This window comes from Rattus norvegicus, chromosome X (genome assembly GCF_036323735.1).
Source record: "Rattus norvegicus strain BN/NHsdMcwi chromosome X, GRCr8, whole genome shotgun sequence".
Lineage (NCBI taxonomy): Eukaryota > Metazoa > Chordata > Mammalia > Rodentia > Muridae > Rattus > Rattus norvegicus.
This window is the reverse complement of record NC_086039.1, coordinates 63,961,132-63,975,566: the sequence shown is the minus strand read 5'-3', so window position 1 is coordinate 63,975,566 and position 14,435 is coordinate 63,961,132. Positions and strand designations below refer to the sequence as shown.

Here is a 14,435-nt window from a genome sequence, read left to right as displayed (position 1 = left end):
AAGTTCCCTCTCCCCACTGTTGGGCATGCTTACAGACAGGAGCCTAGCATGGGTGCCCTCTGAGAGGCCCAACAAGCAGCTGAAAAGAGTCAGATGCAGATATTTACATCCAACCAATGGACAGAAGCCAGGGACACCTATGCTTGAATTAGGGAAAGGCTGGAAGAAGCTGAGGAAGAGGGCAATCATAGGAAGACCAGCAGTCAGGAAGACCAGCAGTCTCAACTGACCTGGACCCCTGAGATCTCTCAGACACTGATCCAACCATCAGGCAGTATACACCAGCTTATATGAGACCCCCAACACATACACAGCAAAGAACTGCCTGGTCCCGCCTCAGTGAGAGAAGAGACACCTAACTCTTGAGAAACCAAGGCACCAGAGAGTGGGGAGGTCTCAGGGTGGGGGGTGGGGACATACTCATGGAGATGGGAGTTGGGGTGAGGAGGAATGGGGTGGGGAGCTGTCTAAGGGTGGACTGGGAGGGGGATAGTGACCAGACTGTAAAATAAGACTAAAGAATAATAATAAAAAAAAAGAAAAAAAAACCAACCAAACAAAACCCAATAGCTTAAGAAAGAATGGCTATAGATCTTTGAATGTGGGTTTAATTCCCCTGTGACTGTATCTGGTTCTAGGACTATTTGTAGCTGGAAGGCTTTCTATTTCTATTTCAATCTTCTCCTTTGTTACACATCTGTTTAGGTTGTTGATTTCTTCTTGGTTTCATTTTGGTGGATTGGCTTAATCTAGAAATTCATTTCTTTCTTTTAGGTTTTCCAATTTGATAGAATATGAGGTTTTTGTTTTTGTTTTTGATATTGCCCTATATTAGTCTGAATTGTGTGTGTGTGTGTGTCTGTGTGTGTGTGTGTGTCTGTGTGTTTTGTGTTTCTCTGTTTCATTCTCATTTTGTTAATTTGGGTCATTGATTTTTGTTTTTGTTTTTCCATTTGGTTAGCTGAGCCAAGGGTCTGGTAATTTTATTTTATCTTAATTTTGTTGATTCTTTGTATTTTTCCTAGTTATTAATTTGTGCTGTGATTTTTATTATTTTGTGCAATCAATAAAATTTGGATTTGGTTTATATTTGTTTTCCAAATTTTTTTGTTGGGCCCTTATGTCATTTATTTATGCCTTTTCTGATATTTTAGTATATACATTTGAAGTATAAAATTTCCTGTAGTACTCCATTTAGTTGCACACCAGAGGTTTTTGTATATTGTGTTTTCATTTTCATTTAATTCCAGGAAATATTTTATCTCTTCTTTGACCCATCCATCATTCAGTAATATGTTGCTTAATCTGCTTGAGTTGTATTTACTAGAGATTTATTTGCTATTGATTTTAAGTTTTATTGCATTATTGTCTGACAGGATACATGAAGGTATTTGAATCTTTCTGAATTTGTGAAGGTTTTTTGTCCCAGGGTGTGGTCTATTTTAGAAAAGCGTCCATGCACTGCTGAGTAAAATGTGTATTCTTTGGTGTATGGTTGGAATAGTCTGTATATTTTCATTAGTACATTTGATGTAGATCACTTAATTCTGATGTTTCTATGGGGTTTTTTTGTCAATTGGATAAAGTACTATTTAATGTATTGATGTTAATCTATGTCTTTCATCCCAGTAATACATTTTTTAATGAAATCGGGTGCACCAGAGTTCGGTGAATATATATTTAGGATAGTAATGTCTTCTTGGTTAACTACATAGTTATTATAAAGCACTCTCCTTTTTATTTCTTCTGATTAGTTTCAGTTTGAAGTCTATTTTGCCAGATATTAGGTTAGTGATGCCTATTTGCCTCCTTGTCCTTTTTGAGTAGAATGTTTTTTTTTCTGTTCTCTTACTCTTCTCTAAAGCTAATGTGTTTCTTATAAACAATAGATGGGTTTTTTTCCCCTGGAGCTTCGAACTGAACCCAGGGCCTTGTGCTTGCTAGACAAGCACTCTACCACTGAGCTACATCCCCAACCCTGATAGTTTTGTTTTTTGATCCCTTCATTCAGCCTAGGTCTTTCAATTGGAGAATTGATGCCATTGATATTTATAGTTATTATTGAAATATGTATGTTAATTTCGTCATTGTGTCATTAATTTTTGGTGGGTTTTGTGTGTGTGCACATACATGCACATGATTTTTAGTAGTGCTTTGGGTTTTAGTAATTATGGTTCATATTTCTTTCAACAGTCTCTTGGCTGTGTTCATTTCTTTTTCTTTTTTTTTCCTTTTTTTTTTTTTCTTTTTCTTTTTTTCGGAGCTGGGGACCGAACCCAGGGCCTTGCGTTTGCTAGGCAAGCGCTCTACCACTGAGCTAAATCCCCACCCCTCATTTCTTTTTCAGCCCAAAATATTGCTGCCTGTGTTTTCCTTACATTTGATCTGATAGATATATTTTTCTCTTTGAAAATATTTATTTTTATTTTGTATGTAGTAATGTTTTTTTTTCCACGTGCAACCATGGAGGTCAAAAGAATGTTGGGTTCCCTAGAACTGGAGTCAGGAAGGGATGGGGTGATGAGTAGGATAAGAGTGCATGACGTTGAGTATAATTTTTAAAGCTGTTCATATCACGGTAAGTTTTTCTTTCTATTTCAAAGATGGCAGAGAGCTTTGCTGGATAAGTCTAGGTCTGTTACTGTGTTCTTTTTGTACTTGAAATATCTTGTTCCATGCTTTTCTGGCTTTCCCTTAAAACCTGAGCTGTTATTCTGAGTGTTTTCCATTTTTATATGGCTAGTTTTGAATAATTTTCTTTGTTCTCTACACTTAGTGCTTTCACTATTGCAGACCGTGGGGATTTTCTTCTATGTTTTTGTCTTTTGATATTTTGTCTACTTCTTAAATCTGTAAGGATATGATTTTCCTTAGTACAGGGAAGTTTTCTTCTATAGTATTTATCCTTTCTCATCTATTCTTATAATTCATTGAGAGGTATCTTTAGGTTAATGGCAGGAAAGAGAAGTCCTGTCTTAACACTTACAGGTTGAAGATGTTTCAGTTATTGGTGCTCTGACTAGCCCAGGGCACTGGATGTAGAATCAAACTAGATTAGGGGCTTGGGGAGGTTGTGTGGTAGGGACATCAGGCAAACTAACCCGTCTAGGCCCTGGAGAGGCTAATTCTTGCATTTTTAAAGATACACAAAAACGTTCTTTTGTAGAATGTTGATTTAGTTGTTTGTTTTACATTTTGAACAAATTCTAGTTGTAAGACAGGCCCTTGTTACAATAAGTACCTTACTTGTAATTATTCAGCTTCAATTTTGATTCTTGACATTTGGTTTTAGCAACAGAAATCAGACAGATCTGACAAAAATGTGTTTTGGAGAAAGATAGTCCTATGCTATTAGTTATTTATTAAATGTCTCGGCCATTTTAATTTCTTTTTAGGTCAACTCTATCAGAAAACTCTACTGAGTGCCTTCACAGCTTGTATCCCCATTGCAAATACTTCTTGCTGTTTGCCCTTAACCATAGTTATCCACAGTATCTTGTTTGTTGTAGTGGCTTTATAACTATTATAACTATATATTATTATTAGTGTTGTTTACTAGCCCTGAGACCATATGCTTGATTTTTTAATACAACAGCAATCAATTGGCCATTCTTGCCTCTATGCATTGGGTATACACACACATCATTGTCTGAGCATATGAGATATTTCTAGAACATAACAATTTGATTCATTCCTCAGGATCCATAGTCTATGTTTCCTTTCTATATTTCTGAAGAGATGCTATGTGGTTCTTTCAATTTCTCCTTCAAATATAATATGATAAAATTTTTCTTGGAACTTTTTACGTGAACACTGCATCTATATTACTCCTGCCATGCATGGCTCCCACTATCTCCCTCTCTCTCCAAAATCTGTGATCATTTAATTATTGTTATATATAAATATATATCAACATGCATATATGTACATTCATATATGCAATCTACTGAGTTCATTGAGTGTGGCTCATGTGTACATATGTTCAGAGCTAACCCTTTGGAATTAGACAACCTATACAAGAGTTCATTCTTAGAAAGAGAGCAGCCATTGAGCATGTGATGCTCTTTATCTAGGGGTAGGTCTTAAGTGGAATTGGCAATGCTACCTGATATTATTATGCTGGTCTTGTTCAACCATGTTAACATTTCATGAGCACATTTTCTTTGTTCCATCTAGCAGCAGGTGTCCTGGGCCTCTGACCTTTATGATTAATAATTTCATTAGGAAAAATTCTTTAAACTCATTAGATTTCTATAACTCATCTCAATGGCAGAATGTGTTAGTTTGTCATTACAAGAAGTAGAATTTGTGATTCATCTCTCCTAATGGTTACTAGAATTTCATTTGCCGAATTCTGTTTCTTCACATTAAGTTCAGCCTCCCTTAATTATCCCAAATTGTTTTTACTGTTCCCACTTCCTCATTATTGCTAAATTAACATTATTACCACTAAATTATGACTCAAATAAGAACTGGCATTACCATAGTATTTTTACATATGATCCTTTTACATATTATCTTTGTATTGTTTTAAGACTTCTTGGGTGGTCTCGGAGACTTTAGTTTTCCTCTTCTTTTCTCTACAGCAAGATGGCTTCTGGATATACTCTGAGTATTGTAACAACCACCTGGATGCCTGCATGGAGCTCTCCAAACTGATGAAGGACAGCCGCTATCAACACTTCTTTGAGGCCTGCCGCCTCTTGCAGCAGATGATCGACATCGCTATCGATGGTTTTCTTTTGACTCCAGTACAGAAGATCTGCAAATACCCCTTACAATTGGCCGAGCTCCTAAAGTATACTGCCCAAGACCACAGGTAAGGTGTTGAAGGACACAGAAGGAAATAGCTTTTAACAATATATAGCCTTTTCTGTTCCTGAGCTATGGTTGCTTTATCTGTAATGTAGGATATATTCCTACTTACCTCACAAGCTCTAGAGAGTTGCTTATAAAGTTGTGAGCTTGTCTGCATACAAAGTCACACGCATGATCTTATATGTAACTTAAACCCCACTTTCATGGACTACGGTTTACATCTTGGCTTTTAATACTAGGATTAGCCTCATAAATGAAACCTGACAGAGTAAATGCTTAACCATTTATTCCATTCTATTTGAAAGACTTAGATGTCCTACTAATATCCTTTGTAACTAGTACCAATCCTACATTCTTTCAATAAAGCTAATCCCCATGTTTGCTTACTTAGCTTTCCTATGCTTTTTTTTTACCCCACCCACTGTATATTTTATATAGACTTAGAATATAGTGGAGGAAAACAGATTGAGACTTTCCTCGAAGATTTTTCTTTAATTTTAAAGTATTTTTCTTTCTTCCTTCCTTTCTTCTTTCCTTTCTTCCTTCCTTCCTCCTCCTCTTCCTCCTCCTCCTCCTCATCCTCCTCCTCCTCCTCCTTCATTGAGACTGGGTCAAACTATGTATTGCTGCCTAGACTGCAACTCACGATGTAGATAGACCAGGCAGGTCTCTAGCTAAAACATACCTGCCTCCTGGGTGCTTGGATTAAAGCCATGTGCCCTCACACTCAACAGTTCTTAAATCTTTTCAAGGGAAACAAGCCAACATGGGCTAAGAAGGCTAGCTCTTTGAGTGGAAATGGTGTATTTCATCTCTTAGCCATACTATGATATATGCTAAAAGTCATCCCCATTGATAGTGATGGCTTAGAATCAACCCCAGTCTTTTACATATCTTATCTTGCAAATTAAGAGAATATTTGTTGCTTGTCTGTATTTGGTATGAAATTTCTGACTTTGGACTTGTTGGTTTAACTCTTAGCACTCATTCTTATAAGAAGAAATAAGTCCCTTGCTCAAGTCTAGCTTTCATCCTGACATATTTTTAAATAAAATATAATCACATGATTTTCCTACTCCATCTCCTCCCCCTTACCCTTCTTTTGTCTTTTCTTCTGCTCCCACATGGCCCCTTCTTTAATGATTCTCGTTATATATGCATGTAAATGAACACAACTTGTGGAATCCATTGTGTGTTGGTCTTAGATAACCAATCTGGAGGCTTATCCCTTCATCATCTATTTCCAATGATGAAGGTTCATGGTCACGGATTATTTGGCAATTTCTATCAATTCCAATATTTCCCTATCAGACTTCTACCACTTAACTGAAGGATACCTGATCTCATGACTGTGGTCTAAAGACAGACAGGAGTAGTGACATGCTCAAGGAAGAAGGGGATAAAGACAAAAGACAAAGCCATAGAAAAAACTATTTTTCAGGTCTCAGGAAGCTATATTAAGGTGTCCTAAACAAGTTGTAGGCAAGTGGGAGAGTGTTAGAAACTTACCCTGATAAAAATTTTTGAAATGAGAAAGCTAGAGTGGTCTCTAAAATAGAAGACTAGATGAAAAAATGGTAGTAAATGAAATTCCATTTGCTTATGAAAGTATGGCATAATTGTCCCTCACCTAAATTGAAAAGAAGAAAGGAAATATATAATGGGATAGTTAGTTGATATGTCTAAAACTAGAAAATCTTGGTTCCCTCACTCCCAATAATGAGGGGCAGCCAACCATCATAGCTATTTTCTTCTTGTTGTATTCACTTTTAAAGCTAGTGGTACATATCAGATATGATATTCATTCTTGAACCATTGTAAGAAAAGGCAGCCAGCTCAAATGGCAAGACTAACAATTATAGGGCCTCAGCCATGACTGCCTAATACTTGTGGTCAGGAAGAGCATTTTCATATTACCAGTGTCCACTTGAATGTCATGTTTGTGATGGCCTTGGAGGAATTAAGATAATAACTAATACAAATGAGGAACTGAAATTTTTTTATCTTATTGAAGTTTAATTATTTGTGACTATGGTACCATTCTGGATGGGATAATTCTATGATTACCTCCCAGAAAGTGGATTAAAATACTGGTGCCCTCAAATCAATAAAAGGAAAGACACAGAGAATGGGGAACATGGCCTGAAGAACTGGGGTACTTATTTCTGCCATTACTGTCTAACTGGCTCAGTCAGTCTTGTCAGGGAGAAAATCTGATAATGTTAGTGCACCAACAGATCATCCCTAGACAGGAACAAGCAATGTAACTGGATGCACAATGTGACAGTAGGAAGAGATGTGAAGTTTTACAGATGAATCTGAGCAATCAACAGTTCAAGAACTGGTTGAAAAATGCAGCTCCTCGAAAGCATGTTTTGAAGAGACTTAGAAAGTGTAATTAGTCCATAGTGCATTCAATATGGCTGGCTCATCATAATACTAGAAAACATTTTAAGGTGCGAAATACGAATGCTTCTTGCTTTTTTGAGAAAGAATAAATTAGTTAAGAACAAAGTCTATTACTACAGTGGATTAACTGCAATAGTGTTTGAGGTCTATAGTTCTGGAACATGTGCAAGGTACAGACTGGAGTCATAGATGACCCCTGAGAGGAGGTGTTGCATGGTATCTGTCCTAACATCTAGAACTCCTCTCCTCTGGCTTGTTCCATTACCCCATTCTCCAATATATTAACAGCAGGGAAACAACATTTCTGCATCCTTTTCTCACAGTTATTTTCCTAATCAGTGTTGGGAGAGTAAAAAGGCTACAACCCCAAGATAGTTTAGCTTTACTGAGAGAAGATATTAATACTGAACTGTGATGAATCTTATTGCCTCCTTGGGTCATCCTGTCTGTGTCAAATGGCTGAAGTCTCACTTTCAGTCTGCCTTTCATAATAGCTATTCAATTGGAAATCAGGTCAGACAAGCAGACCAAATTGGGTAGAATGATATGACTCTCAACACACAAATTATCAAATGTTTCAGAAGCCGGGATGTAGGTTGTACTTCTCAGACCAAGAATTCTGTGGGAGGCATCTTGTATTATATCTACTGCAAGAGAAATGTTTAATACTTATGTACTTAATCTTACAGATTAAGAGTAAAACAGTATGTGTGGATGATTGCATGTATTTATTAAACCCATCAATAAGTTCTGCTGAAATTCTACCCATTTTATGAGAAAATTGAAACAAACTAAAGACAATCCTGCCAGTTAGTAATAAAATTCGATGTGAACTCATAGAGTCTGGCTTCAGATTCTGTGTTCTTATGTGTTATGCTATACTGCTCCCCTTATTGTACCAGAGGAAAAGTAGCACTATTATTCCATGGTGATCATGGGCAGAGACTCCTTAGAAATACAGATAGAAGAGATGACGAGGATGTTTGGATTATACATACCATGTATAATGCTTCTCTCTTATTCCTTGTCTGGTTTTATCAGATAAGACACAAATAGAGAGTTATAAAATTAAAGAGGTCTATTTTCCCTGCCCCCAAAAAAAATGTACAGGTAGGATATCTATGCTATATGAACATAAGTTACATTGTCATCCAAAAATAGGAGTGTAAATGTAGATTTACACTAGATTCTCTAGATGATGTGAATTATTCTCTGATAGTCCAGACTCTTACTAAGGAGGAAGAATAGAATGGTTTAGGATTGGCATATTGCACATTGGTTCATCCACATCTCACTCTTATTTCTTCACAGTGATTACAGATATGTCGCAGCTGCTTTGGCTGTCATGAGAAATGTGACTCAGCAGATCAATGAACGCAAGCGACGTCTGGAGAATATTGACAAGATTGCTCAATGGCAGGCCTCTGTCCTAGACTGGGAGGTAGGCCCTTTATCAACAGTGGTTTGGGGAGGCCCCACTTGCTTGTTGAACAAGCTATAACTATCATCCTGGCCAAGCTGTTTTCATCATCATTCTAAAAATATTCTGTCACCTAGTCATCCCAGTGTGGACACCCACAGTTTCTTTGAACTTAGAGAGGAAGTGACTGAAATCATCAAGCTATCCTTGCCAAATGCCACAAACTAGGAGTGATAACACTTCTTACTCATCTCTCAGGCCTAGGTTGTGTGACCTGATAGCATGTAGGCTGACATAACCAAGATGAAAAATGTCAGCAGGAAGGAAGTGGCATTTAAAAACTTTGTGGTGATAGTAGAGAAGCAGATACAATACCTTTTTTGTATAACCTTCAACTCAGGTAGAATTTTCTGTGTTTAAATAACAGGATTTCCTTTAACATTTCAATTTGTTTAGACTATTCCAAGGTGAGCATTATTAGTGTTAACAAAGAGTTGGTCAATGTCCAGACACATTTTTTTTCTTCTACCTCTCGTTTTCTCTCTCTCTCTCTCTCTCTCTCTCTCTCTCTCTCTCTCTCTCTCTCTCTCTCTCTGTCTCTCTCTCTCTCTGTGTCTGTCTCTCTCTCTCGATATATGTGTGTATATACATACATATACATACGCACACGCGCGCGCGTGCACACACACACACAGTGAGAGAGAGGGGGGGGAGAGAGAGAGAGGGAGAGGGAGAGAAAGAGAGAGAAGTGGCAGAATATATATACATATTTACATATATTTAAACCCTCTTGCTTATAAGCCATCACTGGCCCAGACTTAAAAGAAAGCAATGGATTCTCCTTTCATTGTGTGTTTTTTTTTTCTTTGTTCATACCTATCAACAGAGACACCCTGAAACTTTTTTGGGCAAGACTCTTTTCTGTACCTTTTATAGGCTTCCTTGTAAGGAAAGGTGCCAAGAAGCAACTGAATTCATAGTTTTCAAAACATTTTTCTTCTTTCCTGAAAATTTTCCCCCTTTAAGTTTTTATGTGTGGTCCGAGGCTCCAGTCATTGGGGAGGCGAAAAGTCTGAAACCCTGTGGCCTGTCCAAAGCGCTTTTTTGTTATTGTTAAATCAGACGTCATAGTTTTGAGCTATGATTTTAGGAATCAGAACCAGAGAAGTTATTTCCTGTTCTATCTGAAGTTATTTCTTGTTCTGTTTCTCACATGGGAAAGGGGCTCCTGGAGTGGACACATACAGTTCATTCTGATAGTGTTTCTGGAGTTGGGGATGAAGGAGGCAGGAGATTTCTGTCAGCGGCTACCATATGGAAGCCTTATAAATAAGTAAGCAAGCAGCGCTTTCCGGTCTGAGCCACTCCTCAACCCCTCAGATGTGTGACCAAACAAGGGAGCTGTCAAAAAACATCCTTGTGATGATTTCAGCTTTATTCCTCATATTGAAAAAATAGCAATTAAAGGAGAAACCTTCAGAAACTATTCTCCCTTGAACAGGGAAGGGTTGAACGGGAGACATGCAGACAATTGTTGTTGCCTTGGTAAATTAGACTGTTTGGCTAGAGAATAAAAAAAAAATCTTGCCTTAAATCAGTGTCTCTCTTTTTCTCATCTTTTCCTCATGAATATTCAGAGTTCTCTACCTAATTTCAGTTACCATCTCAGTCACCTGCCATATCCTATGGAGACTACTTTACCCCTCACAAATCCCAGTGAGGAAATAAGTTAAGTTGTCATGTAGTCCTTAAAGAGATTATAGCTTACAGCAGTTTAGATGGGAAGGGTGGAGAGCCTGTTTCCAAGGACTGTAGTTTCTGGAAATTTTCCATTTCTGAGTTCTCTGGTCCAGAGATTTGGATGAGCTGTCACTTCGTTCTCTTTCACATTAAATCATTTTAAACAAAGAGAAAGGGAACATTTCCCCGATAGCTTCTCTTCAGCTTCTTTTTCCCCTGAAGAGTTTCAGAAAGTGCTCATGTTTGTAGCTCATGCTTGGGAACTAAATCATGTGGTCATGATTTTCTCTGTATGGTATCCCTCCCCTTCTTACTTGCTTGTATAATACCTGATGTCCTGTTCTGGTTTACCATTGCAAGGTATAATCCAAAGAAACTGGGAGAAACATAAAAATTAACGAAACGGTATGATGGATACAGAAACAGTATCCATTTAAAAGTGACGGTGAATAAATGAAGTGTACTCATTGGTCCAGAAGATTAAACAGAGGCCCAGGGAGATTTGTTTTACTTCTTTATACTTGCTGACATAAGTTGACTCAAGTACCATTGACGATTAAACTGGTTAAAAAAGATGGCATTTCTTTTGCCATCCTGTCAGGACTTTTCAACCTTTTGACATTAAAACCTGATATTTTTCATCAACAAATATATTAGGTCTCATTGACAGCTATCCTGAGATGCACGCAGCATATGGGCCACAGGTTAGATTAGATGTGCCTGCTAGGCCATTCAGGCCACAGCTCCAATACCAATTATTCTGTAATCAGGATAAACGAAGCTGAAAAAATGGGTTAAGTTAGAATTAATTAGAATGAAATGAAGTCTGTTCCTTGAGACTTTGGCTTCACAAAAGAAATGAAAAACTGGCAGGAAAGCTCTGGGTAGGGTTTTTTTTTCCTTTAATTTTTATTAAATTGAGTATTTCTTATTTACATTTCAAATGTTATTCCCTTTCCCAGATTTCTGTCCATCAGCCCCCTAACCCCTCCCTCTCACCTTCTATATGGGTGTTCCCCTCCATATCCTCCCTCCATTACTCCCCCCCCAAACAATCCCCTACACTGGGTGTCCAACCTTGGCAGGACCAAGGGCTTCCCCTTCCACTGGCGCCCCAACAAGGCTATTCACTGCTACCTATGCAGTTGGAGCCCTGGGTTAGTCCATGTACAATCTTTGGTAGTGGTTTAGTTCTGGGTAGAGTTTAATGGTCACTATTCATATATTAACCATTGATTTGTTCACTGACAGATTGCATGTTGAATACTTACTCAGTATCAGGCTTCATTCTGTGTTCTAGAGATGTGTTAAGTGATGGAACAAAGTTTGTATACTTTATGTTTCAGTAGGGAAGAAAAACAGCACATAAGAATTTTATCATCAGATATGGATAAGGAATATGGAGAAAAAGAATTATAATAAGCTAAAGTAATATAAGAATTACCAAAGGGGACAACATTTGAGAAAAAACCTGAAGGAGATGAAGGAGATAAACCATGTGGCCTTTTTGTGGCAGAGCATTTAAGGTGGAAGGAAGCCCCTGAAATACCAGAATTAATGTTCCAAGCAAAAGAAAAAGGCCAGTGTCACTGGGGGAAAAAGCAGGAGATTGTATATGAATAATGGGAGGTCAAATTATATATCCTTAAAGGGCTTCGGTTTTAAGTATGGGGGGAAGGCACTGGAGGATTTTGAGCAAAAATGTAACATTGTGAGACTTGCCTCTTGAACAGCCCCTCTTTGTCTGTCCCTTGACAACTATTACAGAATCTGAGATAAATCAGACATGGCCTTATTCATCCAGAGCAGGCACATAGGAAAGCGAGAGGTTTGCAATAAATGCTGGAAGAATGCAGAAACCCATAAAGGCAATGGGAATGGATTGCATTTTATGGGGCAAGATAAAGAGATGTATGGTGCAAGTGAGGCAGACGAGACAAGCATGAAAGCTCTAAACAGTGAGAGCATCCTTCCCCTTATGTAAACTTACTGTTTCCCTTGCACAAACACATTTGGTACTTTCAAGTAGTCTTGTGGAGTGAATCAAACAGGACCCACTTAAATTGCTTCCCAAGGACACAGAGTGAGTTAACACACAGTCATTTTAACAGACTCATCTCACTAATCTTCCAGTGTAGCAAATCGTTCTGATAGGCAAGGTACCATCTTTCAAGTGCAGTCTTGTAGTTAGGTACGAGGGATTCCGAATTTGGTTGTAACTTTAATTTTTTTCAATGTCAACTTTTAATGATGGTTCTTAAATGCTTTAACCTCCCTTCTAGTCTGCCACCCACAGAGGTACTGCAAAAGAAAGGATGCGGGGGAAGTGGACCTGTTTGGAAAGTGATCTTTGGAGCAAACCTTATCTGTGTTGTCAGGAAATCAGCAGTTCAGGTCACGGGAGTCAGCAGCAGCTCAATCTATTTGTAAACACTTCACAGATTTATCAGCAGTGTAGTTCAGTAGAGTCCAGATAGCAAACACGAATAAGCAGCAGTGGCACAACCTAGCAGAGACAGCCACAGCCAGGCTTCGGCTTTAGCACAATTCAGCAGGAGGACCAGGGCCAACAGGAAGTCCAGGAAAAGTTCTCCACTGTGCTTCTCTCAGCGAAGCGAAGATCACCAAATCTGCAAGACCAACAAGCTTTACACAGCTATCTCTACCAACAAGCTTAGCGCTGCCACTGTCCCTTGAGCCCTGGAATCTGAGCTTTTGGCTCACACCTATAGCCCAGTACTTAGGAATCTTCAAAAGGAGAATTGCAAGTTCCACATCAGCCTGAGCTATGTAGCAAGGCTTATCTGGGCTACATAGTAGCCCCAGAATAATCATGTTTAGCATCAACTTGTGTTGTTAACCAACTTTTAATGCATTCTTTCACTTTATAAATATGCAAAGTGGATTGTGGCACATCTTCCTCTCTTGTGTCAGGAAAGGCTAACTCTCAGGAGAAGTCTTGTCCAGCCCTATGAATCCAAAGGCTCAGTGCTAGTATGTAAACTCAGGAAAGACCATTTTACATTTACCTTGGATACTTTTGTAGCTACATTTGGATACTAGAGTCAAAAGAGTTATTTCTTGAGTGGCTTTCAAGTTCTGTTATTAGAAAATAATCCACCGAGATCTCCTTTTCTTTCAATTTCTCAGACTAGAGGAGATGGTATAATTAAGAATACCATTTCCTGATAGCATATTATTCTGCCAGAACTATATGCTTCTGATTATTTCTGAAGAAACATAGAACTTCTACCTTTAATCTAGTCTTGAACCTTGGGTGTAAACCTAGAATTTACTGTAACAGTATCAGAACAGGTACTACACACATCAATTTTCTTATACCTCATTTAACAGCTGGCAAACAGACTGAGGAAGAGGAAGGGACTGGACATCTGGACACTTTGAGTGTAGAAGCAATATAATTTATGATAAAGAGTAAAGGTGCTCTCGGGAGATTGATTAGGATCAGGTTGAACATCTGTAGCCAATAAGCTTCATAATCCTGCCCTATCACTTGACCTGTTGGTACTTGAAGACGTAAAATGGGAGCAAGTTATTTACCTGTCAGAAATTTTGTGAGGTGCAGAAGACATAAAGGAAAGTACCTAGCATGTGTGTCTCCTGGAGTGATGAATTCTCTTTCCTGAGCCACTGCTCATTACTTCCACTGTCACATAGGCTGAAACATGTGTTGGACAGTTCATTGTAAAATATTGTCTCCTCTATTTCATTTTTATATGGAAAACAGAACATTTTCCACTACCTTTTCAGGCTAACTCCTCAAGTAAGTGAGAGACCAGATTGGAACTGAGGGACTAGAGCACAAAAGAGATCAAAAAAGATAACAAGGAAGAGAAAAGAGAATGTAGCCCAGATAAGCCTGAAGCCTGTCTGTCTGTCTGACTGACTGACTGACTGACTGACTATGGGTCTCAATTAGGCTCAGAGCAAATAAGGAAGACTGACTGACTAAAGGATATTCTTATTTAACCCCACAGTAAATAAGAATATGAGTCTTCTCACTTACAGGCCTGTGAACCTTTTAAGG

The 14,435-nt window shown here is 38.3% G+C and overlaps 1 protein-coding gene across 11 annotated transcripts in view; it reads left to right on the top strand.

Moving 5' to 3' along the window:
* The window catches only part of Arhgef9 (Cdc42 guanine nucleotide exchange factor 9), a 158,100-nt gene that overhangs the window by 111,701 nt on the left and 31,964 nt on the right, over positions 1-14,435 (top strand). For all 11 annotated transcript variants that reach the window (XM_039100035.2, XM_039100041.1, NM_023957.2 and 8 more), the window contains 2 exons: positions 4,587-4,819; positions 8,539-8,668. In XM_039100035.2, coding sequence (XP_038955963.1) covers positions 4,587-4,819; positions 8,539-8,668 — 363 coding nt within the window. The remainder of the gene's footprint in view (positions 1-4,586; positions 4,820-8,538; positions 8,669-14,435) is intronic.